The sequence below is a fragment of the Elgaria multicarinata genome, chromosome 1, assembly GCF_023053635.1.
Source record: "Elgaria multicarinata webbii isolate HBS135686 ecotype San Diego chromosome 1, rElgMul1.1.pri, whole genome shotgun sequence".
In the NCBI taxonomy this organism is placed as follows: Eukaryota; Metazoa; Chordata; class Lepidosauria; order Squamata; family Anguidae; genus Elgaria; species Elgaria multicarinata.
In genome coordinates, this window is record NC_086171.1 from 122,624,295 (window position 1) to 122,651,678 (window position 27,384).

At 38.0% G+C, this 27,384-nt stretch overlaps 1 protein-coding gene across 3 annotated transcripts in view; it reads right to left on the minus strand.

Annotated features, from left to right (window-relative positions):
• Positions 1-343: 343 nt before the first annotated feature.
• Positions 344-27,384, minus strand: part of ARHGAP29 (Rho GTPase activating protein 29) — a 73,958-nt gene continuing 46,917 nt past the window's right edge. For all 3 annotated transcript variants that reach the window (XM_063135996.1, XM_063136005.1, XM_063136014.1), the window contains exons 6-24: positions 24,386-24,452; positions 23,767-23,904; positions 23,444-23,508; positions 22,891-23,001; positions 22,706-22,786; positions 21,622-21,807; positions 21,254-21,391; positions 19,554-19,744; positions 15,681-15,868; positions 12,419-12,547; positions 12,196-12,294; positions 10,417-10,580; positions 10,002-10,190; positions 9,747-9,884; positions 5,238-5,470; positions 4,619-4,943; positions 4,400-4,508; positions 4,071-4,166; positions 344-2,356 (exon numbers count right to left, since the gene is read on the minus strand). In XM_063135996.1, coding sequence (XP_062992066.1) covers positions 1,467-2,356; positions 4,071-4,166; positions 4,400-4,508; positions 4,619-4,943; positions 5,238-5,470; positions 9,747-9,884; positions 10,002-10,190; positions 10,417-10,580; positions 12,196-12,294; positions 12,419-12,547; positions 15,681-15,868; positions 19,554-19,744; positions 21,254-21,391; positions 21,622-21,807; positions 22,706-22,786; positions 22,891-23,001; positions 23,444-23,508; positions 23,767-23,904; positions 24,386-24,452 — 3,537 coding nt within the window. In that variant the 3' untranslated portion in view covers positions 344-1,466. The remainder of the gene's footprint in view (positions 2,357-4,070; positions 4,167-4,399; positions 4,509-4,618; positions 4,944-5,237; positions 5,471-9,746; positions 9,885-10,001; positions 10,191-10,416; positions 10,581-12,195; positions 12,295-12,418; positions 12,548-15,680; positions 15,869-19,553; positions 19,745-21,253; positions 21,392-21,621; positions 21,808-22,705; positions 22,787-22,890; positions 23,002-23,443; positions 23,509-23,766; positions 23,905-24,385; positions 24,453-27,384) is intronic.

Consider the following 27,384-nt stretch of genomic DNA (forward strand, 5'->3'; position numbering starts at 1 on the left):
TAATGTTAAGAGTTTCTCCCCTCTGGTAGGAGACTATTTTTCAACGTGTCAAAAAACCTTCAGCCCTCTTCAGCCAAACTATTTCCAATTCTGATGATGTTGCAGTCTTTGCAATATAAAGTGACCCTCTGTCTGCTATAATGTCTGCAAGTAGATTTTCTGCAAACATTAACGCAGAATAGAAAGTTTAGGCAGTATGAATATTCATGAATCCTATGGGATAAGATAGATTTTATACCCACTTGATATGGTACTGACATTTCCCATTCCTATTTTGAAATGACCAGTAAAAGCAGATTTAAAGGAACACTTTCCCATTATTTTCTGTTCTCCTTTTAAAAATTCCTCATAATATTAATACCATTTTAATGTTCAATGAAAACAAATCCTTCTATACAGAATAATTTTCAAGAAACAAATGTATTAATATACAATATATTATATTAATGTATAAGCAGTTCTATATTGAATAAGATGAAGGGCTTTGTAGAATACATGGAGTCAGTGAAATGTTAACATATTAATGTACGTTTTTAAAGCAAACAGTGTACATATAAAAGCAATTTCATATAAAGTGAAAAATCACTTGATGCCCTTACTAAATGCTGACTTTTGGATTATTTTTACCTATTTCAGCATGCCTCAGATCTATGTTCTTCATCTACACCAAGCAATAAAAGGAGCTAACCTCAGCAATGGGGAAATGCTAGCTTATTAGTAATTAGGAATGGCTGTACCACTTCCACAAGTTATCCTTTTTTTACTGAAAGGCAACTGAATCAGCTAGCTTTTGTGCATTTAAACCACTTGATAACTGGATGAGAAAGCTTTTTAAATATTTTTGTAGTAAAGCGCAATAAAGCATCTTTTCTGTACAAGTAACTCAAGTGACAACATAAATTGTAAAAAAAAATGGACAGAAATAAAATGTATTGTATACCTGTCACACACAATATACAAAGGCCATGTTGTCCAGTGCTCAATCTATTCAGGAGTATTTCATTGCACAAAGTAGGGAAAAACTGAATACACACACTTAGAGCATGCTTCAAGCTTTGGTTTATTCTTAAATTAAGTAGCTGTATTTCATAACCTGCAGTCTTAGTAAATCATTTATTCTGAATAAGCAGCTCCTTTCATTGCTCCACCCAAACATAAGTTGGCTTCCACAAGCAAGAGTACAATTCCATAAATGGAATTAGGTTTATAGGGTTTTTTGACCTCCTATTAGCTGGTTCTATATTTGGAATGCTTTTAAATACTCTTGAGAAAAATCTAATGAATTAAAACAGAACAAAACTTAACTTCATTATTCTTCACAGCTTTTTTTTTTTTATATCCCATAGTTTAAAAAGTCTGTACAGGTATATATAAAAATAATTCCAATATGGCACAAATGTGAAAGTCTCTACAAAAGTAGTCCCCCTTGAAAAGTTCTGTAACAGTTCCAGAAAAGTTCCACTGCCCTATACAAAGTGAGCTTCCCTGTGTTCCAGTTCTTGCATCCGCTTTGGCCTTAATCTCTGGTAAGTGGGTTTCAAGTCCGTTGGGGAAAGGGTTTCAGAGCTGGCTTTTTGTTGTTTTACATGCTGGCTAGAGGATCCCAGGGAGCATTGGGCAAGCCCAGGGTTTGCCACTAGCTTTGGAATCTCATCTTTGATTACTGGTGCACAGGGTTTGGGTGCAGAACCGTCATCATTTGGTTTGGCCTTACTGTTGGGTGGCGGTTTATAAAATGTCCCTGGTGGTGGTTGCAACGTTCTCGGTGTTCTGAAAGCAGCAAGAGGATTAGAGTCTGGGGAATGCCCTTCTACTGTTGTCCTTGCAGCCCTGACAGGTACTGTATATGGCTTATTGGGAAGTATGGCATTTACTGAATTGTTAACAAGACCGCTAGATGTAGGTAAGGCACATGTGTTGACAGACTCTTGTGTCCGATTTTCTTGGGGTATATTAGTCACAATCATTGCTGTCCTTGCAGTCATATCATACTGTTTATACTGCTTGTCCCAAGTTTTTTTCAGAATCTGTGGATCATAACAAGAAAGCCTGCAGCCAGGATTAACCGCTGGTAGTGATTGAGTCTCAGAAACTTCTTCAATAACAGGACTTTTCCCAAGCTTTTCTGGATTTCGACCTGCACTTCGGGAGTTTCTTTCATTCAAAACACAGGGAGGAAGCATTTGGCCAAGAGGTAAACTCACAGGACGAACAACTGGCTTTGTCCTTTGAGAGCGTAACTGAACTTTGGCTATTTGACGATTTGGTCTTAATAATTGACTAACTTTAACACCATCTTCAATTTGAGGGAGAGATTGCTCATTGTCTTGAACCAAAACTGAAGCCACAGTGTTGCCTAGGAAGGAAACAGATTGGTTTTGACTGACAGTTTGACATCAGAAAACATCAGCTTTGAATAAAATCAGCTAGAAACCAAGCCAATCTCTAGACAGCAGCTAAAGGAAGCAAAGTATGTTTTAGGGGGCCATATCTCCAAGAGGGCAGGCAGGCTTGCATATCTCAACAAAAGCACCGATAACTGCTCTAAGATCATATTCGTTTAAGGCAACTGGAGCAGCACATGGATTAAAAGGGAATTTAACTTCACCTTTCAGCAGGGTCCACATCACAATCATTCTCAAGTGCATTGTCATTAGATGCGAAAAGTATTAATATCATTTGGGAGCTCACTGTCTGATTTTGGCATAATGAAAATCAAATGCATCTCTCTCTTGAATAGGACTGTTCCTGACCATGTGCAAAAAATGCTCCTCAGACGGGTGCAGCGGCAAGTTACCAATGTATTGCAGAAAATAGTGTTGGAGGAAAATGAGACAAAAAACAGAAAGAAACAGAAAAAAGAAGCCCTTTATACACCATAGCACAACCTGATACTTTGTCATACAACGTGTCATTAAAACAAATGGTTGTGCTCCATCCGGAAGGAAGCTGAAGGCTATCATTCTTAAACTATTGTGTTGAGAATTATGTTTTGTTGTTTTAACTGCTGGACATACTGGTTTTTAAAGCATCAAACAGCTGAAGGCCCACTGAGAAACTATTCTTCACCATGCTGATTATCATTAGTCCAAAGGCAGGCCTGCAGAATCAACACATGCAGAAATGTTCAGATAAGTGACTGTAGCACCCAATCTCTGTGCTAGCTTTGGACTTGTACCCTTATTTCCAGTTTAGCACTATGCTGCTATATGGGGGAGGCTGTAATCTAAACAATTCTAGATACCAATTATTCAATGAATAAAACCCAATAACTATGATAAATCAGCCTGGGAAGAATCAGATGGCTCTTCTGGGAAAGGAAGCTTTTTACAGACATAGACAAGACCTACACTACTGCTTTATAGCGGTACTGACAACTGTTGGGGCCCATGACACATTCCATATACCATTTTCAAACCACTTTCAAAGTTATATCCTGCTTGGAATAGATCTAGCCATAGAAAAAGGCTAAGAAGTAATATAAATAAATCTGGCCAGGCTGTAAAAATAAGTATTGCTTGAAGCAACTGCTCTGACATTCTCTTGCCCCTCTCCACATCCATTCTCTTAAAGAAAAAGTGACCAACAAGTCATATATGTGCACAGGATTATTTACATTATTTTAGAGATATCCAATATAATGCAAGTGGGTCATTTGACAATTTTCTCTTGGTATAGGCCTATATATGCTTTTGAATTGCACAGTTCTCAAAAGGGTAGCTAATTATTAGCTATATGTATACAGAACAAAAATAGCTATAAGTTTAAGTCACTTGAGATATGTCAATCACAAAGCATTGCTTCACTGAACTACAGGAGTTACTGACTCTTGCAATGAGTTAATAACCCAAAAAGCATCTTTTAAAGGTTTCATAACTATTTTAAATGCAGGGATGTTCTTTCTGATTAAAAATTATAATTTGTGACAGTTCTGAGCCTATAAGCAACTGAGAATATTTTTCATGGAGAACTTACACCAGGTATTGACTTCTAGGTTGTATCTGAACATACAGAAACTAGTAGACTAGCAGGATTGACTTTATAAAACTGTTGTAATTAAGAAAACTGACCTGTTTCTTTTGTAGGTGTACTGTGGTTTTCCAGAATTGCAGCAGGAGAATTTCTCCTTCCAAGATTCTGTTTAATTCCACGTTCACAGTTACATTCTAGGAAAGAATAGGAAAGTAGCAAACAATGTAAGCAGTTAGACCTCAATGGGAAACTCTAGTACAATGGTCATTTCAGGCTGGACGCATTTTAATACTGCTCTGTAGTTTCCATAGGAAGCATCAATATTTGTCCCATTAACACAGTGCGATATGTAATGAACATCTGAATCAGAGTTCTGCTTCATTTGTACACCTACCTATTGTAATGTACCAAAACCACAAACACTAACCTGTCACAAGTGCATCAGAATTTCTGTAGGTGTCTTTGCTACCATCTGGTTCGTCAAGCAACACACCTATTTCTGAATCTTTCCTCTCATTTTGGACTAGCTGGATGCTCTGTCAATAGCAGAAAGATTAGAAATGAAACTTGAGGTTAAAAAATCTGAATAAAATAGTGCAAATACAATGCTATTAATAAAAGTTATTGTTCCACACCAAGCACTCACTTCTTTTACAGCAACTTCCTTCACACCACAGGGTGGTGTTTTTCTTTGCTGACAGGGTTCTCTGTCTTCCGCTGATAAAATATTTTTAGCAGAAGGAGCATTGTCTTCTGACCGTGATGCAGCCGATAGAGGCTGCAGTGAAATGTCAAAGATTTTCTCATAGTATGTAATGAGGAGCTCCACCACCCGTGCCTGATATGGATAGTCCACAAGTGAAGAGAGAGAAAGTGTAGCATCTGTCTGACGTGGTCTGATCAGAGTTGGACCAAATATAATGCCAAGGTTGCTCGCAGACATCTTATTTTCATCAGATTGTTCGGAAACCCTATATAAAAGAACAGCAAATCCAGAGAAGTTTTGAGTGTCTCAAATATTACTGTCAACAAAAATGGTATTATTAACTACAAACCAACACAAATCAAATTTCCACATTAATTTTAAAATTAATATGCTGAAAATGAGAAGAGATCGAATTAAGTCAGTGGATTCACACCACCAGCTAGGAAAAGAACAGAAATACTGCTCACTGTAAGAAATGCACAAATATTTATTGTTAATAAATAAATGTATAAAACGTATTTTTTGAATGTATGTGTAAGTTGACTTGAAGTTTCCTTACCTGTGTAGATGTCCTAAAAGAAACTGGAGTGTGTTATAGTTCGGTGCAGGCAGCAGTTTCAGGAGATCTTTGATTTTAAGAATGATCCTATTCAGTTCAATACATACTGATTGCCTTTTTTTTGATCTGGGGCTCATTTTTTTCATATCCATTTCCTCATTAATATTTTGGCTCTCTTTTGCAAGCCCAATGAATTCATTATAAAGCCGAAACAAAATCAAAGGTTCAGGGAGCTGAGGAAAGAACACCAGATATTTAAGTCTGCAATTTTAGCTAAATTCAACTTATTTCCTTCCTATCACCTGCTGCTATCTAATCTAGTTCCTTTTGTTTCTGGAAGGCTTCTGAGCCTTATTCTTACTGATCTAATCCAACCTCTGCATAATTAGCACACTGCAAGCAAACCACATAGCATTTATTGGTAAAGTAAGAACCCCCGGTTGTTGTGGATTCTTAAAACTGCACTATATAAAACAGTACAGAAACAAGACCGCTAAAGGTTTTGATATTAGTAGTAGTTTTTTTACAATGCCAAATTTGGTCTTTGAATATCTTGTTAAAAAACACCTTAAGAGTTTCATTTGATTTTCAAATGAAAGGATAGTTAATCATTAATTAGTTAAATCACAGAGCAAGAGAACTGTGAGCCTCAAAAGTAGTTAGAGTTTAGACTGAGCAGAGAAACCCATGCTCAGCTTCGAACACAGCTGACTGAGTGACCTTCTTAGTGCCTACCCAGCAGCCTTGTTGTGAGAATGCGCAATGTTGCCCTCACCTCCTTGAAGGGTAGTATAAAAATGAAATATACATAAAATAAAAATAAAGCTCCGAGTGTGTAAAAACATTCATTGTCATTTTTTTCATATAAGAAAAACCTAAGAGTTTAATTTTGCTACTTTCCTAGAACTGCAACAACACAGCTAAAAGATTATGAGCTTTGTTGGTGAGAAAGGTACAGAAGCTTGTTAAAAGGGAACTTGTTTTGTCCATTTGCAATAGTGCTGTGAGGAAACTTGCTGTCCTAATGTTCTACAATTGTTTTGGACAGAGGGCTTGATTTGCCCCCTCTCCAAATGTCCAAAGTACTGTGTAGGAATTTTAGTTGTATTTTAAAAGGCCCTTTGTACTATAAAAGGGTTCTGGCAGCTGTACAAAAAAGCATTTAAAGATCAATTCAGGACTCAGACTAGCCCCGTGCTACTACATGTAAATGCAGACTAGTGACAGAAGAGTTGAAAATGATTACTACTTTCAAATTTGAATTCTGGTTAAACAGTCTAACCCAAATCATTGTCAAATACCATGCAATTTCTTAAGAGACACAAACAAACTTGTTTAATTGTGCATTCAATCTGGTTTCCTCTATAAACCCCCAGAATTCTGAAGTGAATTCTGCACACCTGCCACTAACTCACAAATAGGGTATATGTTCCTAAGCTATTAATTTCTCTGTCCCTATAACATATTTTCAGTATGCTTCCTACTTAATTTAAGACAGTACATCAAAGATGACCCTCGTGGATTTTTCAAGAATATAAAATGCTACCATCAGACAGTATACTGAGTACGCGCATACATCACACCCGCTTGGCCTTTAGCAAGTTAGGTGTTATTTCTTACCTATACAACTTCTCAAAGAACAGCTTCAGTAAACAAACAGCAAGTGCTTTTTAACCTACAACAACTTGCCCCACAAGTAACATTTCCTTAAGTATGCTTCTTGGGTGGTGGAAGTCACTCTGCCTCAGCAATTCAGTTATGTTAAATCTCTCCAAAATCCAGAGCCAGTCAGATGTGTTGCCTTATTTTAATGGTTAGCTGTGACCCAGCAAATGCAATTTAAGACAATATTTCTCATAGTGGCCAGAAAGATCTTAATTACAGGTTACAAGCCTCTGTCTGACACCAGACACACAAGAATCAGCATTCTTTCTGCACAGACCTAAACAAATCTCTGCTAAATTGGTAGCAAAACAGGAAATAGAAGTGCCTATATTTAAACAGGCATTCTAGATTTTCATTTATTTTGTTTTTAAGTAATGCACTTGCATATCCTGCTTCGACATGGGACCTCTCATCCAAATAAATGGTCAGGTCCAGATTGCCTGCTTAGCTTTAGCAATAATGTATTTCCAGCTATGCTCACTGGTATGTTTTACGTTTTCATTGAAAAGAAGCTCTATGTTTGTTTGTTTATTACATTTCCATATTGCCTAATAACTGAAGCTCTCTGGGCAGTTCACAACAATTAAAGCCATAGAATACAACATGGTAAAATATAAAAGTTTAAAAGTACAGATCCTGGATTCAATCTGGTTTCCTCTATAAAGCCCCTGATTTCTACAGTATAAAATAAACATAAGAACCAAAATAAAACCTAGCAGCAGTGCAAATATTTAAAATAAAGTAACAAATTTAAAACAACAGAAACTGAGAGACTAATACACCTGGGAAAATAAGGTCTTCATCTGGTGCCAAAAAGAGCACAATGTAGGCATCAGATGAGCCTCCCTGGGAAGCTGATTCCACAATCGGGGTGCCACAACAGGAAATTCCCTCTACTGAATGAACAGAGTGCTGAACTAGATGGACCCTTGGTCTGAGCCAGCATCAGCATCTGATGTTTTTATGTTCTTACCCACCAGCATTTCTGCATTCTCAGATGGCTCTTAGTTTCTAAAGACATGGCCAAAAATGGCACAGGACTGAAAAGAACAACCTTCTCCAACCTACAGGGGAGACATTGTAGCGCAGTGATAGATGCACAAGGTCCCCGGTTTGATCCCCGGCAGTATCTCCAGGTAAGGCTGGGAAAACTCCTGCTGGAAACCCTGGAAAGCCACTGCTGCCAATCAGTGTCTACAATACTGGGCTAGTATTGTAGACACCCACTCACTTCCTTTGGGAGGGGGGGGCTCCCAGAGAAGGATGGCTGAAGATGATCATATGGTCCAGGCAGGTATATAGGGGAGGAGCAATTTGGACTTTGAATGCTAATACCAGTACTTTAAAGTGGGCCTGGAAATGGACTGGAAACCAGTACACATGGAAAAGTACTAGCGTAAAATGATCACGTTGGCCAGTCCCTGTTAACAATCCTTGCTAACAATCTTGTTAAAATACAACTCAGATTTTGAAAGTGAAGCTAATTTGAAATCAAGCATTGATGCAAGCTATATTGCAACTCTGAGACTGGTACACTGGAACCACCAGCATTAGCCCAGGATCCACTTCCATGCCCCACTGCAAGGTAATAGGGGAGTGATCTTTTTGGCCCATAGACCAAAAATCTAAATCAGTTTAGGAGTATTACCTGGCCCTCCCCCATCCTTTAGTTAAGTGTAACAAGGCAGCAACAGTTTCAAGGATGAACCATTTATTAAAGTATTATCAAACAATGAAACGGAACAGAACAAAACAGAACACTGCCAGTTCTAAAGTTATTTTTGGCATATAGTGGGGAATTCAACACAAGTAAAAATAAAATTATGAAAATCCAGTTATTTCAGCAATAATGCTTTTTATAGGGCTTCTTTAAATGAATGATCTATAGTACACTTGTGACTGGCCACTCAGAAGTTTGCGGGTCATTTTGATGACGCTATGAGCCTCCTGTGCGTCTCCTGCTCCATTTCCCGGTTTTAGCAATAAAAAATAATCCAACAATATGTCGGGATTTGTCAGAATTTCCTGCTTTGTGCAGGCAAAGTGCGCTATAAAATGCCCACTAGAGGGTGCTTTCCCATTGAAGTGCATTGAACTTTTCAGTTGCAAGTAAACACAGAATTGTAAATTGCTTCAAGCTTAACCATTGTTCATTTTTCAGTTTCTCCCAATAGTGACAATTCTGTGCATAAATAAGGTATGGCATTTGGCACAATTATTGAAAATTAGTGAGTTCATAAGCAATGGTGAACAGCAGAATCTTAAATTTGTAATAAAGTGGGGTGCTTTTATTGATTACTGGAATATTTTTTTTAACAGAAATTAACATGTAACCATGCTTTCCTATAATGTCATTATAGGCTAAAGGCATTTGATATGTTGCACATTGCTTTTGATATGAATTTTATATTTATTTATTAAAACATTTGTATCCCATCCTATTATCACTGGGATCTCAGGGTGGCGTACAGATAAAATCAGAACATATTTTATTTATTAAAACATTTGATATGTTGTGGACCGATTATGATGTCTATTTATATTAATAAAAATGATAATCAAATAATTACAAATAATAATATGGCTAATCCTTTCGTATTAGCCCAGGCCCCATCCCTATGCTGCCCACAAAGTAGTAGGGTAGCAATCGTTTTAGCCCACAGACCAAAAGTGTAATGTTTCAGGAGTATTACCTGTCCTTTGAGTGTAAGCAACAAGACAGCAAGGATGAACTCTCCCACCAAATGCCTCAACACTAAGTGTCATACAATCATCACTTCAATAAGTTTCTCAACTACACTGTCTAATTTGCTAGTCAGAGTTAAGAGCATTATGCATATTTACCTGACGAAGATATAATTTAAGGACATTACTTATATCATGTGCATAGAGTTCAGATAATTCCACCAAGTCCTTTCCATTTTCAAATGCTTGACAAAGCTTTTCAACCCTCGATTTGGCTCCATTCACACGGTATATACCCTTAAACACGAGAAATAGTCATAAGTAATTGCAAAACACAAGAAATACTCATGAGTAATTGCAAAGCCAAGTAGTATTTTTTTAGAGATGGCTGTAATAATGTTACTGCATCTTTACCTTTACATTCAGGGCTCTGCTTTCAATTTCAGATGTGCACTTTTTTATGATGAAGGGGATGCCATCCGGGGTATTTTTAGCAGCTTGAGTGAATTCTACTCCAAATAGATGAAGTCTTCCATGAAGCTTTTTGTGCCCGCACTGAATAGCTAAAGTCTCCAAGCATTTCTTGTGACAGGCAAGTGAACACTAAAAGAGACACAACAGAAAATAAATTTCAGAAAGGGCAAGGCTATCGAACCTCTACTGTTCATATAATCACATCTCCAGAGCACCTCACAGTGACAGAGCCCTTTAAACAACAGGGAAATGAGAGCAAGTCATACTATTAATTAGTTTTCATATAATGTGACTGCAGTAACAGAGCCTCCCACAAGGCTTTATAAGGAAATAAGATGGTGCTTGTATTTCCTACCTCTTCACATTCTGCTCCATGGAATACTACCAGACTATCACATTCTCTGCATTTAGATGGAGCCCTCAGCTTCCGCAGTTTATGTGTTTGTGCTGCCTTAGACAGAAGAGTGTTTCGAAAAGGTCCAGGTGAGCTGGCAATTTCGGATGCTAGATCGTTTAAACCTTGGAACACAAAATTTTGCTATTAGTTCTTTAATGTACTATGAAAAAATGTTGTAACAGTAAAATAAGTTTTTTCATGCACTGAGACATATGATTATATGTTCCATAAAATGTCATTGAGATCTCTGTTATAATAACAAATCATAGGTTGCCAAGTCAAATCAAGCCACCTACAATTTTTGTTCATATGTTAATATCCAAATCACCTGTTCAAAAAGATTATCTGAGCTGGTTTCCACACAGCTTAAAGGCTATCATGAGATAAACGTTTGTGTAGATTCGAGTCTGCTTCATTAGATGCAAAGGTGTTATCCTGAGCTGCAAGTATATGGTGTGTGTTTGTGGGCGTGGTGGTGGTGGTGGAGAAGGAAACAACCCTTGCCTTCTCCTGCAAACACATGCACTGTGTGTCTATATACCCGTAGCTCAGAATTACACATTAAGCATTGGACGAAGGGGACTCTGTTGTTTTTGCTGCAACAGACTAACATTAGGTTAACATAATGTTTCAGAATGCAAAATGCTCACTGCACAGAGAAAGCAAGCATGTCAGGAAAACAGTAGCCTATAACTTTTTTCTGACACTGTGTCCAAGTTCAAACATTCCAATAAATCACACTAAACTTAGTGTGCTGAGAAAGATCTGCAGTGAGCCTTGGGGCTTGCTCATCCCTTCCTAACCTATTTTCCTTTTGCACAGCTATGAGAAGCTTTCACTTTGACAGCAGCAGCTCTCATATAATTCAATTAAGTGACATATAAAGCTTAAGAAAACCAAAGCAAGGACTTTGCCTTGGCCCAAAGCAAAGTACGTCTTGCCTGAAGTTGCTTGAAGTGGACTGAAGCAAAGTGCTCCCCCTGCCCCCCCCCCATGCACACCCACCAACACCTGAAGGACCTAAGTGAGTTCCAAAGCATTTTTTTCCCTGTGTACTCTCCTGCTAAACAGCACCAGTCCGACACTATTTCAATATTTTAAGAGAGGCTTAAAAAACTAGGTATGTACACATACACGTCCGCATGCATGCACACAGCCCTATCTCCAAAAGTATCTTGCAAGTCTCCACTCACATGCTCTGGAGAAAGGCCTGGACATGAGACCATAATCCTGAGCAAGCATGTGGAAGAATGCAACCTTAGAAGGATTGTGGAACAACTGTATCATTTAATAATTCTTTGGAATCGCTCACAATTTTGTACTCCTGCTTTTGGAAAAGTTAATCTTTAGTTAAGTCATGCATTTCTACATGCTTAAACATCATTGTAGGCTTTGAAGTCTTCTGCCAACACATTACCCAAGCCAGAAGGGAAGCTGCTTACTTCTTTTTACCCTGTTATCAAACAGGTGTTTAGCAGATGCATTAGCATTATGCCTGATCAGCTAAGCTTCAATTTTTCTAAATTGCAGAAGAAAGTTCCAGCCCCTACTGAAATGTATTCTCTAAGCTTAACATAATCTACTTCTTTGATCCAACAAGGCAAACATTCCAGTTATCTCATCTGTCCTCCTGTCTCATCTAAACAAAATTCAAGGAGCGCATTCTAATATGATTATCACTGCAAAGTCTACTTATGACAAATGTTGAGTTCAGCTTAGAACTCTAAGGTACATTACCACAGTCTGAAGGTGAGGGTGGTTCTCTCTCATCAAGATCATCTGCAGATGACATGGTACCGGTAGATGGTGTTCGGGGAAGCCTTCTTTTAAAGTCACCTAAACAAAGAGACAAAATGTTTCAAGCTTTTAAAAAGTCCACCTATCCAATTCCATTTAATACAAGCATAATCCAAAAGCTTGATACTGATTATTAGTGTTTAAAGAGGAATGTCCTTTATACCTGGACTTGCAGATGGAGAGTCTACAGATCGTGATTCACTGCTTCCTCCTGCACTTTCAGAATCACTGCACATTCCTCCACTTTGATTACCAACTGACCATGATCTGAAAGGCGGTGGCCCTCGCACAGCTTTAAGGAGAAATAAAGATTGTGGGTTTAATGACTTCAGGATCCTCTTCAGATAAAAAGCATCTCCCCACCATCACTTCTTGTAGCTAAGACACTTTCCCCCAACCTTTTATTAAAATTGGAGGCATTCTTCACTGTTAACATCCAAAGAGGTTTATTAGAGAATGTAGAAGAGTAATAACATGTTCCCTCTCTTTATGTGAGCCACTAAATGGACTTTCTGGCAGCAGATGATATTGCTGCATCTGTTCATTGGAATGAATTGAATTGTATCTAAAGCAGCTACATGGCAAATTGAACTGCAAGGCCAGAGTAGTGAATCATTCAGAGATGCAGCTATGGATACTTTGGCTCACAGGAGACTTCCATTGTTGGGTTTGTTTTCCACAGCACAGAAGCAGTTCTCTTGTGGCATAATAGTGTGCCCAATAACACAGTTTGGGAATGACTAAACTGATGTCTAAACAAAAGACATACAAACCTAAGAAGTGCCCTGATGCTGGATCAGACCAAGGCTCCAGCTAGTCCAGCACTCTGTTCACACAGGGGCCAACCAGCCATCGACCAGGGACCAACAAGGCAGGACATGGTGCAACAGCACCCTCCCACCCATGTTATTATTATTATTATAATTATTATTATTATTATTTATATAGCACCATCAATGTACATGGTGCTGTACAGAGTAAAACAGTAAATAGCAAGACTCTGCCGCATAGGCTTACATTCTAATAAAATCATAGTAAAACAATAAGGAGGGGAAGAGAATGCAAACAGGCACAGGGTAGGGTAAGCAGGCACAGCAACTGGTGCACGCACCAACCCCTTTTTAAAGCCATCCAAATTGGTGGCCATCACTACATCTTGTGGTAGTGAGTTCCATAATTTAACTATGTGCTGTGTGAAGAAATACTTCTTATTTGCCCTGGATCTCCCACCAGTCAGCTTCATGGGATGACCCTGGGTTCTAGTATTTTGAGAGAGGGAGAAAAATGTCTCCCTATCCACATTCTCCATACTATGCATAATTTTGTACACCTCTATCATGTCTCCCCTTAGCCTCCTTTTTTCCAAGCAAAACAATCCCAGTTAATGTAACCTTCCCTCATAGGGGAGATGCTCCAGCCCCTTAATCATTTTAGTTGCCCCCTTTCCAGTTCTAGAATATCCTTTTTTAGGTGTGGTGACCGGAACTGTATACAGTATTCTAAGTGTGGTCGCACCATAAATTTGTATAAAGGCAGTATGATACTGGCAGTTTTATTTTCAATTCCTTTTCTTATAATGCCTAACGTGGAGTTTGCCTTCTTTACAGTGGCTACACACTAGGTGGACATTTTCATTGAGCTGTCCACCAAAATCCCAAGATCTTTCTTGTTCAGCCACCGCCAGCTCAGATCCCATTAGGTTATACTTGAAGTTGGGTTCTCCCCCCCAACGTGCATCATCTTACACTTGCTTACATTGAACTGCATCTGCCATTTGGATGCCCACTCTCCCAGCTTGGAGAGATCCCTTTGTGTTTTAACAATCTTAAATAATTTGGTGTTGTCAGCAAACTTGGCCACCTCACTGCTCACTCCTAATTCCAGATCATTTATGAATAAGTTGAAAAGAATTGGCCCCAATACCGATCCCTGTGGGACCCCACTATTTACTTCCCTCCATCGGGAGAATTGACCATTTCTTCCTACTCTCTGTTTTCTGTTCTCTAACCAGTTACTGATTCCATGACTACTAAGTTTGTTCAGGAGTCTGGTGGGGGACTTTATCAAAAGCCTTTTGGAAGTCCAAGTAAACAATATCTACTGTCTACATGTTTGTTGACACTCTGAAAGAATTCTAGTAGATTAGTGAGACAGGACTTGCCTTTGCGGAAGCCATGTTGATTCTTCTTCAGCAGGACCTGCCCTTCTATATGCTTACTAATTTTGTCTTTAATAATGCTTTCGACAAATTTACTTGGAACAGATGTCAAGCTAACCGGCCTATAATTTCCTGGACCCCCCTGGATCCCTTTTTGAAAACTGTTGTTACATTGGCCATCTTCCAGTCTTCTGGTACAGAGGCTGGACATGTTGCATATTTTTGTGAGGAGGTCCACATTTTCATATTTGAGTTCTTTGAGAACTCTAGGATGGATACCATCTAGGCCTGGTGGTTTATTTGCTTTCAGTTTGTGAATAAGGTTGATAACTTCATCTTTAGTCACCACTATTTGCCTCAGTTCTTCAGACTCCCTTCCTGAAAACATCAGTTCAGGCACAGGCATCTGTCCTGTATCTTCTGCAGTGAACACCGATGCAAAGAATTCATTCAGCTTCTCTGCAATTTTCCTGTCCTCCTTTAGTACTCCCTTAACTCCATTGGCATCCAACAGTCCAACTGCTTCCCTGCTTCTGATATATTTAAACAATTCTTTATTGTTGCACTTGATATTATTAGTGATGTGCTCTTCAAAATGTTTTTTTGCATCTCTTATTATTTGCTTGCATCTCCTTTGTGCCAGCTTGTGCTCCCTTTTATTTTCCAAGACTTCCATCAGACCACACATATAAAAAGTCACATAAAAAAATTGAAGCCTAAGAACATAAAAAGAGCCCTGTTAGATCAGACCAAAGGTCCATCAAGTCCAGCATCCAGCTTCACACAATTTCCAACTAGATGCTTCCAGAAATCCCACAAGGGGGGGGGGGGGGACTTGATATTCTTTTCCAGAAACTGCTAGTCTGAGGCAAATTTCTTCTGAACTGGGAGGCTCCAAATGTAGCCATCATGTCTAATAGCCATCAGTAGACCCAACCTCCATGAAAGAACCCAAATATAAACAAAATATTCTATTATTAAAATATGAACCTCTCAACGTTTTCTACATTTACTGCTTGACTTTTTGCCTCATTTGATGACATTAGAACGAAGGTATTCAGCTTCTAGTCATACTTGTATCTGGTTTGCTGACATAGCGATTGTTAAAACTAAAAAGCATTAAATTGTCAAATGGCAACGTCTAAAATTAAATTAAATTATGAGCCTTTATCCATTATGATATATCTGAGTGTTGGCAAGAGGTTACTGTAGTGTATGGTTAAAGATAACTACTTAACCATGCAGATTTTGATTTTAAGTTTCTTACCAGAGATATCTATGCTGCTTGAAGATCTTTTTTCTCCAATCTTTTGAGAGCGATGACAGTTTGGACTTGCAATGTCTTCTAGTGACTGAGTAGGAAAATCTCCTGAACACTGAGATAGGTTTCCTTGTGATGCATGGATATTGTTTCCTTGTGATGTACGGATATTGTTTGCTCTTTTACTGAAAACCCTGCAGAGGGGAAAAAGCAATCCTTTGGAACTCGCAATGTACTCGCAAAAATGAAAACACAACCTACATTCCCTTCAAGACACGGTAATCATAAATATAAAGACACTAGTAAGGCACACTGAAGTCAGTGATTTAGTTCTAAGTAAGCAATGTAGGACAAGGCCATTAGTCATAATTTATTAAGATCCAGACTACAAAGTCAGATGCATCAGAGAACATGGTGGTGATGCATCAATATGAATACTGAAGGCTGTACGGTTGTTGCTGCTTTTTGTTTTGTCTCCGAATATTAAGGCAATTACAACAACATTGGTAAAAAAAAAACCACAAACACTGCATTACATCAAAGAACAAGAGCAGAAAATATTTATTAGTTTTGGACATGAAGATTCTTTGCAATGGGGGGGGACAATTTTTCCTCCAATATTTTATTCTTGAACGTAAGTTTTTTAAGCTTACAGCATTTAACCATGAGCATAGCAATTTATTGTTACAGGTTGATTAAATCAGTGTTTGAAGTACAAGATATTCCAATTCTTCATGATACATGTATATTTTGGTTATCAAACGTGATCTCAAATATGACATTTGTATCTTAACATTAGATTAAAATAATACAACATCCTGAAAACAGGTAACATACTTTCAGTCTATTCATGAATATATTACAGAGGTTTAGCAGTGGAAGAGCTCATCAAGTGTTAATGAAACTGGAACTGTTTGAAAAACATGTTTAAATAAACTGAACTTATAACTTGGGACAAGGCTATTTGAAAAACTACAACTAGAAACTAAATTCTTCCATTATGAGCTTGCATGGTTTTGAGATTCTCAGGATAGATTCTTCTTTTGTTCCACCACCATCAGAGCTACATTTGGTGGGAATGTGAGAGAGAGCTTTCTTCTCATTGGTTGCTCTCAGGCAATAGAGCTCCCTACCAAGGCAGGCCAGGCTAGCTCCATCTTTGTTGCCCTTCTCCTGGCAAAGGCATTTTTATTCAGACAGGCTTTGGATTTTAAAATGACTTGTTTTAATGGGTGGGTGCTGTTTATTTCTTTGTTCATTTATGTGCTTCGTTGATTTGCATTTGTTTAATTATAATTGCATATTTCATCTTAATTTTAATGTTGTTAGACATCTGAGCATTATTATTAGTGGAAAGGTGGGAAATAAATGCCATAATTAAATACATTAGGTAAATACAGTTTGCAGATCAAGTCATTTATATCTGATAAAACCTTATACTTATACTTTGAATGTTTTTAATTTTTGTGAACCGCCAAGAGAGCTCTGGCTATTGGGCGGTATAGAAATGTAATAAATAAATAAATAAATAATAGATGTAACTGTTGAATCATGGTACAATAATGTTGTTACAGTCTTAAGTGTTCTGTCATTTTATCAAAGGCATTTCCCCATAACCATTGACCCCAGAGTGTTTGACATTGCCTTATTTACTTTTGGGTCGCTATGTAGCTCTGTGTCATAATTGCAAAGTGTGCTACACTAATCTGTGCCACCTTAACTTGTTTTCAGGATATTTATTCATATGGTTAACAAACATGAGAAAAGAAAGGATTCAAAGCTGTCAGTAATTCACTGCCCCTGCTCCCCACTTTCCCCTAGATTTCAGTGTTTGTTCTATTCCTTGATTATGACAACAAATCCAATGTTGAAACTTGTGAAAGGATTATAATCTTGTTGCCAAAGCTACTCAACAGTAAACTGCAGTAATTTGAATATATCAGGATGTATTAACACATGGTAGCACAGGATTATCAACACATGGTAATACCTCAGCAAAATCTGGGAAATGTTGGATAGAAAATAATGTGTACACACACACAGAGAGAGACAGAGAGAGAGTGAGTGTCAGGATGTTCATCATTATCTGCCTGAAATTTTCTTCTCATTCTAGAGAAGTCTTGCAAAACATGAAAGCCTGCATCTTCCTTTCTCAAGAAAAAATGAACTTCTGCTTTCATTATATACTAATAGTGATCTCAATTCTGTGGGTACCAGAAAAAGAGCCAATGAGGACTGATCACACTCATTGGTCATAGAATGTTGATTAATGGTTAGAGTGAGGAGCTGGAAAGCTGGGAGAAATGGAGCATGGAATAGAGTATCCTGAACATAAACACTCCACACTACAATATTTTGCTTCAGTTACCACTTATATCAAACTATTGTGCTAGTTAAGCATTAATGAACAGAAAATGATTTTGGAAACCTCTACATTGACCTCATCTCCTACATAAATTTGCCAACACTGAAGTATAACGTATTTGCATGAGTACAATACCTGGCAATACCCAACAAGCGACTGTTATGTATTTCATCCTGGTATAATCAAAATTTCATTGCTGACAAAGCTGCTCATGCGCAATGCAGTCTTACTCCACTGATACTGGGAATGAGGAGAACAGCAGCATAAAAAATACAATTACTGTTGACCAATATGCTTAGGTCAGGAGTGATAGCGAACAGGGCAACTATTATCCATACCTGAATGTGCCCTGAGCAAAGGGCACCTAGCTATACAAATGGTATTCCAACCACCTAAAAGGAAAGCTTGTGGTTCTGTGTTCCAGCCAATCAGCAACACTCTCCTCCAGGATAATGTAAGATTTAAGGGGATAAATGAAGACCTTCCACTCACCCATCTCAATTTTCCATTTCTTTTCCAACCAACACTCAATATTACATGACTACTGACCATGCTCAGTCCTCATTGGACTGTCTTTGTTTTTGTCCCTTTAATTTTTTTAAATATATATTTGTACTTTTTCAACCTTGAGGGTTATATGCTGATAATTCAGTGTGAGTGTGTGTGAGTGTGTGTGTGTGTGTGTGTGTGTGTGTGTGTGAGAGAGAGAGAGAGAGAGAGAGAGAGAGAGAGAGAGAGAGAGAGAGAGAGAGACTCTGCTTTGGCTTCAATCCTGTCCCTCAACTAAAATTTGCTATTTGAGAGAGTGATTTTAATCCATTAAAGAATTTGTGGTGATTGCAGTGTTGAAGACTTTGGTACTACACCCACCAGAAGGCCATCTGGCAGTTACTAGCTTACTTTGCCTGCCTGTCACAGAAGAGCCTCTGGTCGTGATTGGCTAAGCAGCCCTGATCAGGGCAGGCAGAAAATCTTAGGAAAAGAGCAGACAAACAAGGGCCTAGGAAAACTAGGAGTACTTCTCCATGAGAAAGAGGAAGGCATTTGAGGCAGGGAGTGAAAAACTAGGAGAGAAGAACAGACAGGAGAAGTGCATATTTGGCTTCAGGCCTACCTGTGTTGTTTATATAGCACCTGTATACATAAAACCTAACATATCAGCATAATGATTTCTAGGCATAAGACATGGAGAAGATTGTTCAGCAACAGGCATAGGAACAGTGGTAAGCTACTGACTGGAGATCCAACTTGAGTGGCAGTTGAGATAATGTGTCCGCATTTTCATTAGATACACAAAATTCTGAACTCTGCTCTTTGTTATGCAAGCTCACCTGTCTTTCGGCCCCATTTCCATTCATTTCCCACCATTTATTGGGCATCCCACCAGTAGTTCAACAATGCTTAACTTATTAAAATGACAAGTTCTTTTTCTTTTCTTTTCGACTATCTACATTCCTCTGGCATTTTGTTCACATTTACTGTCAAATAAGCAAAGATCATATCTGAGTTCTCACCCTCCAACCTGGGAGCTCTGCATTTCAAAGGAGCCAGATTCAATGGGAACATCATCTTTTGGCAATTTCTTCACAAATTCAGAGAACTTCTGTCCTGGATCATACAGCTTGGCACTCTCACAGAGGGATTGACAGTTAACTGGTAGAGACACAACTTGGGCATGCTGCATCTGGAACAGGTTAACTGTTGCCTGTGTGGAAGATAGTTAAGGTATTTAAAGAATATATGTTTTAAATATCCCCTGCCTGCATCTCTAAATACTTACAAAATATAGTTCATAACTGATCTAGGCAGGTATTCAAACCCAAACTAAACTGCATGCTACCAATCACATTTACAGCTTTCGTCTGTCATAAGTTGCTCAACTTTTAATGACATATACCCATTCCTATTTGAATAATTTTTAAAAAAACATACTTCTATTATTTGAGAAAGCATATAGATGAAATATATATATTATCTTTATATAGCCTCTTTTGTGGAAATGGAGGAATTGTGAATTCTGCCAGTGTTGGCATTGGCTTAGATCCAAAGAAGTACGAATGAAACTCTGTTCAGAAAACAAATCATTCTCATCTCCTACAAGTTAACTCAATTTGCATGTCCAGAAATCTTAAGTAAGAAGAGTTGGCTATTTTTGCTACTTCGATTAGAGGAATAGCAAAAAACCCATAGTGTCCCATAAGATATTATCGTTCTTTTTAATGGAGTGCTATTCAAGCATTCAGTAGCCTAAGTCATACATAAAGGAAACCATGATTTCCCATTAAGTGTACAAGCTGCTTTAACTTTCAGACTTGTGCACACCATCCTCTTTCGCATACCAGGAGGCGATAGGAATTCTAATTTTAAACTACCTGTTATTATGTCTGGTTTAAATGTTGGTTTGAGAGCCAGCCATGATCTCAAAGAATGGCTTGGTCTTGGCTTGTTCTCCCCTGCAACCACACAATTCCAAGTACAGTGTCACAGAGAACTCTAGATTGTCCAAACAGGTGCAGACAAGGAGAGTGAAGGACAATGCTTGTTGCAGTTTATTCCCATTATAGGAAACCATGGTTTCCCATTACCTCTAAACTGGGCCAGTGGCTGATAAAACAATCAGATATGCACCAGACAGTTCTCCAAATACTAGAGTAGAGGATGAACAAGCCATTGACTTTGTATTCTGACACCCTGTCCCTGCAAAGCTTCCCTTTACATTTCCTGTTTAGCATAAACCATCCCTTTGCCATGGCATCTCAATTGGCAACCTATAGCTAGGGCTTACCTTCCAAACCAGAATCTGAAACCATGGTTTAAAGAGGCTTTCTAATATTGGTTTCGAGAACATACACTAATCCCAGTTTGCCAATTCAAATGCTATGTCAAACTATAATTAGCGCTAAAATAAAAAAAGGAGAAAGAATTAAGTAAGAGAGGAAGGAGTGCACAATTCTATTGATTGTTTATGATCTATTATACAATGATTTGGAAGTTTGTCAGAGGGTTGCATCCAATGTTAATCCTATTTAGGGTAGACCTATTGAAATGAATGAAACTTAAGTTAAACTAAGATTGGATACAACCCAATATAATTGTCTTATTCAATGTACTTGAAGTTTTGACAGTAAGCCTTCATAGAGAAATATACCAAATAGTCATCACAATGCTATGGTATTCCAACCTTAATAGTTAAAGAGTGATGAAGCATTCTTACAGCTTTAAGCGTGAGGTCACACTGATAAACTAGTTCCCGGAGCTGTGTTAAAATATCACTTTTGAAATTTTCTAGATCATTTCTTTTTTCTTCAACTTCAGCCATGCTGGCTTTGAAATGTTCATTGGCTTCTTCAACCTACAAAAATTAAATATGTAGAAGATGAGTGATGGCAGAAATAGTTTCTATTAAGTCATCCCCCTCTGAAAAAAAAGCATCATATCTTAAGTAGCCCTTAATAAAAGGACTTCGTAAAGCATACGACTCAGATAACAACGATCAGCAAATATTACCTACATAGCAAATCTTTACAAGAACTAGCGTAAGAATGTCTCTCTCTGCTGACTTATATAAAGAGGTTTTCTTACTTTTTGGAGAGCCTCCTCTTCCAGTTTTCGTTTCTTCTCTAGTTTGCTGGCATCTTTAATAGTACCTCCATTGGAGGTCAGATGCTCCTCCTCAGCACGAACAGCTGATGATTTTGCTTTTTCATATTCATCTTGCCGCTGAATATATAATAGCTTTGCTTTTTTTACAGCAGATTCCAGTTCTTGCTATTCATTCCAAAAGAATATATCTTTATATTAGCATTTCCATGTTGTAGCACAAACTAATATTTAATATTATCATACTTCTCTAACTCTAAACTTTTTTTAAAAAAATGTTATTAATGATATATGGCAGGGGTCACCAATGCGACACCCGCGGGTACCATGACATCCACAGAGACTTCCAACAGTGCCCACAAAGCTCTCTACTCCCTGCCTACTTCAAAAAAATAGTTTTTAATACAAACCTTGAAAAACATTAGGGTGCCAAGTTCTCCTTTGTGTTCCTTCACCTGCTGCGGATCTGCTGGTGGCAGGCAAGCAGAGAAGGAAAGAGCTGCTTTCCAGCCCTGTCCAATCTTCTTCTGCCCACACTGACCTTTCCTTTTTGCTCTCTCCCCCTACTCCCAGCCTCTAGCTTTGCTATTTCTCTCCCTCTAACCCTTTTCCTCGCTATTTCTCTGCTTTACTAGTCTCTAGCTTTGCTCTCTTTTTCTCCTACCCCTTTGCCTTGCTATTCTCCCCTCCCTCCCAGCTTCTAGCATCGCTAATTCCCTCCTCTTTAGCTCACCTTTAACTACTGCGCCCCCCTCAGCAGCCATTATGTGACTAGCCACATCCACCACGGAAGCCATTTTGTGGAGGCACCCACCACAGTTTCTCAAATTCCCAAATGGGGCCACAGGTCCAAAAATGTTGGGGACCCATGATGTATGGGAAGGATAAGACAATGTGATCTTTATGCCATGAAAGGAAAAGAGAATGGGTATGTAGGATTTTGTTATAAACATGTAAACTTTTTCATGTTGAACATATCCATAATGAATACTCTGTAGGCAAGTTTTAAAGGCTCTTTAGAATTCTTGATCGTTATACAAGATATATAATATGCACAGACACCAACCATTTTCTTTTGTTCTCGTTGCCAGAGGTCCTTGATCTCCTTCCTTTGTTTATCCAATTCACTTTTTCTTCCAAGGAGAGGCTAAAGAAGAGAAATCCAAAGAGTGTTTGTGGAAGGAAAAGAAAATGGCTAAAATATGCCTGCAAGCTATGCATCTAAAAACACTTCTATACATTTTTCTTTACCTGAACAAATTTATTTGTTTGTAGAGCTGATGCTGTTTGTTGCCAAAGCTGACTGTTCTCTATGTCGTTTTGAAATGCATTTATGAATATTGACTGGAATGGCATGTAATCCTAAAATGGAAGACAAGAAAACCAGTAAGTTTCTAGATTAGTGCATTATCCATCTATATCAAAATTCTACCCACCGCTGATTTAAATGAAGTGGTATTCTAAAAAAGATCCATGCCATAACATTGTAATGTTAAATACTTTAACCATCCTTCTTTCTATTAAAAACATGCTTAGTTTTTTTTTAAAAAGAGACAGAATTGTACTTGCAAATTCAACTCAATTATAGAACATAAAACTGTTGCTATTTCAAACAAGATTGCCTACACTTTGTCATGTTCACATATCAAAATATTCTCCAGAATCAAAGAAAATGCAAAGGAATTTAATCTAATTCTACTTGAGAAAATAGCAGCGAGGCAAGATTCAATAAGATTTTTAGCATTAACAAAAATAAAGTCTGTGCATAATGTTTTTACTGCATTTCCGTTAACTGAACACTCACCTGGGGTCCAACAATAGCCTTAGTCGTTTCTGCTATTTTTGCCAGGCTTTTAGCACACTCCATTTCTGTAGGGAAAGACCAGTTTCACATAGTTAGTGAAAGCAGTGACAGCAAATACAAACTTATCTGTAATCTTCATTTAGTAAGATGGACGCTATTTTACTGCAATCTTTCAGTCACAGGAAACAGGCTATGGTTCCATTCATTTCAGTGAACAGCTTCTAATTTAGAAATCACATTACTGACAGTCTGTAGCACAACCCTGACAAGAGATTTAATTCCATCATGACAAAGCTCATTAGGTGCCAGAAAGAACCACTCACCCAAGTTAAGCTTTTTCTCTACCCATGCAACTATGTCCTTCGTATATTTTGACCACGCTTTAGCATAGGATAGAGCCGATTCAATTCCATTATCATTTCTTCGGAGAACATTATCAATTTCTTCAGCTCTAAGATGACCTGAAAATAAAGTGTCAAATGCGAAAAAGTGAATTTTAGACATGACCACACAGCAACAGCAAAGCCAGTATCGGCCAACTGTGAAGACTAAAGCAGCTCTGATCTTGAGATTCTCTTTAATGCTGGTTGACAATAAACAGAACTGACAGGGCTTTAAGAACAAATTAAAGGGTCATAGAACTATATCTTAGCAAATGATACAGCCATAATAAAACTTCCATAACGACCTAATAGGCAACAAAATCTGTTTGAACAGCTGAAGTTCATTCTACCACTATTGTACACATGTTTTGTGATTTCAGCGATACTTAATTCAATCCTAAACTGACAACTTTGAAATTCCAGTAATTTCCTCTTTTAATATATTATGATTAGCTCAAACGTAGTATTTACAGCTATTTTAATATTTTATTAGCCTTGATCATTTCAAATCTAAAATAATAACATGATACAAAATCTCTGTACGTGTAAGAATGCTTACCTGTCCCTTGATCATCATCCCTTTCATGCAGTGATCCTCCAGAATCCACAGAAAGGTTTTCAAAAGACTGGCATGCAATAAAATACAGCCTGTTACCATCAACTAAACAAACATATAATTAAACACTTAACATATGCTACATGGCTCCTCCCCGCTGGCCTCCCATACTTAATCAGTCATTCTGACACAGCAAGAGAATGGAGTGGAATGCACTCATGCCTAATAACTTCAATCCCCTTTTACATTCACAATGGTTGAAGAGGCCAAGATAATTTAGATACCAGAGAACCCTTTACATGTGTCAAACATTTTCAAACAGCCTTTTAAAGCTTTGATGGAACTGGTTACTTGACAAAAGGAGGTAACGTTTCCCCCACAGAAAAATGGTTAATTTATGAATGGACTTTATGCACAGACAAAGCATGACCCCAAATACATTTTAGACTTTACACAATAAGCCTGAAAGTGGCTTTCAACACCAAAAGCATAATATCCTGCTTGTGCAAAGTCGATGGTGTTCTGGCCATTTATCTCTGCTTAGTGAGAAAGATGTCCAAATGTCCATTACAATGCAACAGAGGAGAATACAGCCTCACAAAAATTAGGAATACACAAAACTGGACAAAACCACTCATGAAGAAGTGACTCGCTGCTAGTACTCATTACTTTAAGAAAAATGCTAGATAATCAATGCTACATGGAGATGGACAGTGAGGAAGAGCAAAACCTATTAAGCATAAAAATAAGCTTTTTAAAAAATCAGAAAATAATAGAGGCACTGAGGATGAGGTTAATTGTGCCAATTGCAACTAAACTTCAACAGGTGGTTGTGGCACTTGGGCAAACAAATTATATGCAGAAATCCCAGTAGCAATAAATAGACTTTCTAATGAAAGTATTATATTTCCCTGGCAACAATATAATGCTTGTCAAATATAATATCCCCACAATAGAAGCTAATCTTGATGGAAAGATGCGTGTGCACTATAAACAAATACAACATGAATGCATGTTTATTATTTCAGTAGAAAGATAGAGTCCGGTTAACACACAAGGTCCCAAACACCTGCGAGTTAAGCTCATTATGAATACTTATCAGTTGCATACACCTTTCAGTCAATCAGGGAAATTCTCAGTGTGACAGTAGGTAAAAAGATTAGCTTCTTTCCCAACCAGTACACTAGAAAACTGCCTCTGGATGGAGACAGGTAATATTTTCAGCGCTGAAGGTGGCAGAGCATTGTTGCTCACAGTGTGTACATTCAACCTGTCATCAGTTCTGTTTGGATGTAATGGCAGCGACCAGCAGCAAATTGTAGGTTAATTAACTCATGAATTGCGGGAATGTGTGCCGTACCTAAGGCATGTGTGAGCAGTTTCTTGTTTGTATTAATAACCCTTGAATGCTGCATTAGTGAGAAAAATGTCCAAATGTCCATTACAGTGCAACAGCACATTTAAGGATTATTTCTATGGTGTCCAAACAGAGGTACATGGGGTTGATCATGGGTGAAGCAACCCCAAATTAACCCAAGAACAAGCCACTGTTAATGTAAATAGGAAGTGGCTCAGGTATGGCTCATGTCCCTGCAATTTGTGCGTTAATTAACCCACGATTTGCTGCCGGACACCATTACATTCAAACAGGATCATTGACAGCTTCATATGTCCTTTGTAGTACTTTGAAACAACAACAACACCTATTTGATTAGAGACAGCAGTTACAAAAGGAACAAAACTATGCCTATATTAATATTACCTTCAACTACCAAAAAATATTGTCTGTCTCCAGTCTATCTTGTCAAGTTGACTTGAACTCTGTGCCTAGATGACTTCCCAACAAAACAGTAATGCTACACTGTAAAAAGACTAGCACACTATAATTCATTGCCATTATATGTGAAGCCAGAACATTTAACTGAATGAATTCAGTATTAAATATTGAAATATCAGGTACTATCACACAGGAATACCCTTGATAGTGCAATATTGTATCCTGTGTAAGATACATAAGGGTTTCTTGACTTCTACCCTGAAAGACAGCCGATGATGATGATGATATAAGGGGCATTAAGGAGAGCATGTGCCGGAAACATAGCACCACTGTCTAGACATGGAGACATAGTTCATGTCCTATTTGTTCCCTTAAGTGTCTCCATAAACTACTAATCACCTGTCAAGAGTTATGATAATGTAACTATAGATACACCGTCTATATGTTTTGGATGGTCGACTTCACATACTGAAGTGTTTATATATCCAAGCAATATTAGCAGCAAGGCTTAGACATAAGCTACTTTTAAATGGTTCTGATGTAGGTGTATCAAATGTACCCTGTGAGTCCTTTCAGGGCCCCACTTTAGATTAAATATAAAATAGGGCAAAATTAGAGTAAATTTAATGCAGCTGTGTACTGTTCAGCAGCACCACATACAAAACAAACTATGCAGAACAGGACACAGTCTCAAAACAGATCTTCCAAATCATATGCAAACTGCAAAATTCCTCATACTTTTATAGTAGTACTTTCTACACTTTTATTGAAATATCATTAAGTTGTGATCACGTTTTAGAAAAAGTTTAATATATATGCAAATATAGGGAGAATTATTTCTTATATCTCCTATAATGGCAGAACTCTCATTCATTATTTCTGGTTTGGGTGATAAATAGCAACAATTTTAAAAAATGCTTTCTGGATTTATTTCACCCTGAATTGTTTGGCCTGCTGCCAAGGAAGAAGCCTCGGAAGTCCATGATTCTTGATATTCACTTGTTTCATATTGTGCTCTCTTACAATGTCCCTTGAAAAAGACACACCTCTTACAACTGTTTAGTCAATGAAGTTTGGTTTTGTCTGTTGTTTGCTGCCCAACTTAAGGATACTTCTTTGGGTCTATGTCCAGTGCATGCAAAAACATGCATGGTGGCTGTGGGAAGCTTGTACCCTGATCATATGGCCCATGTGTCCTTTGCTACGCTCCGGCTTAAAATTACAC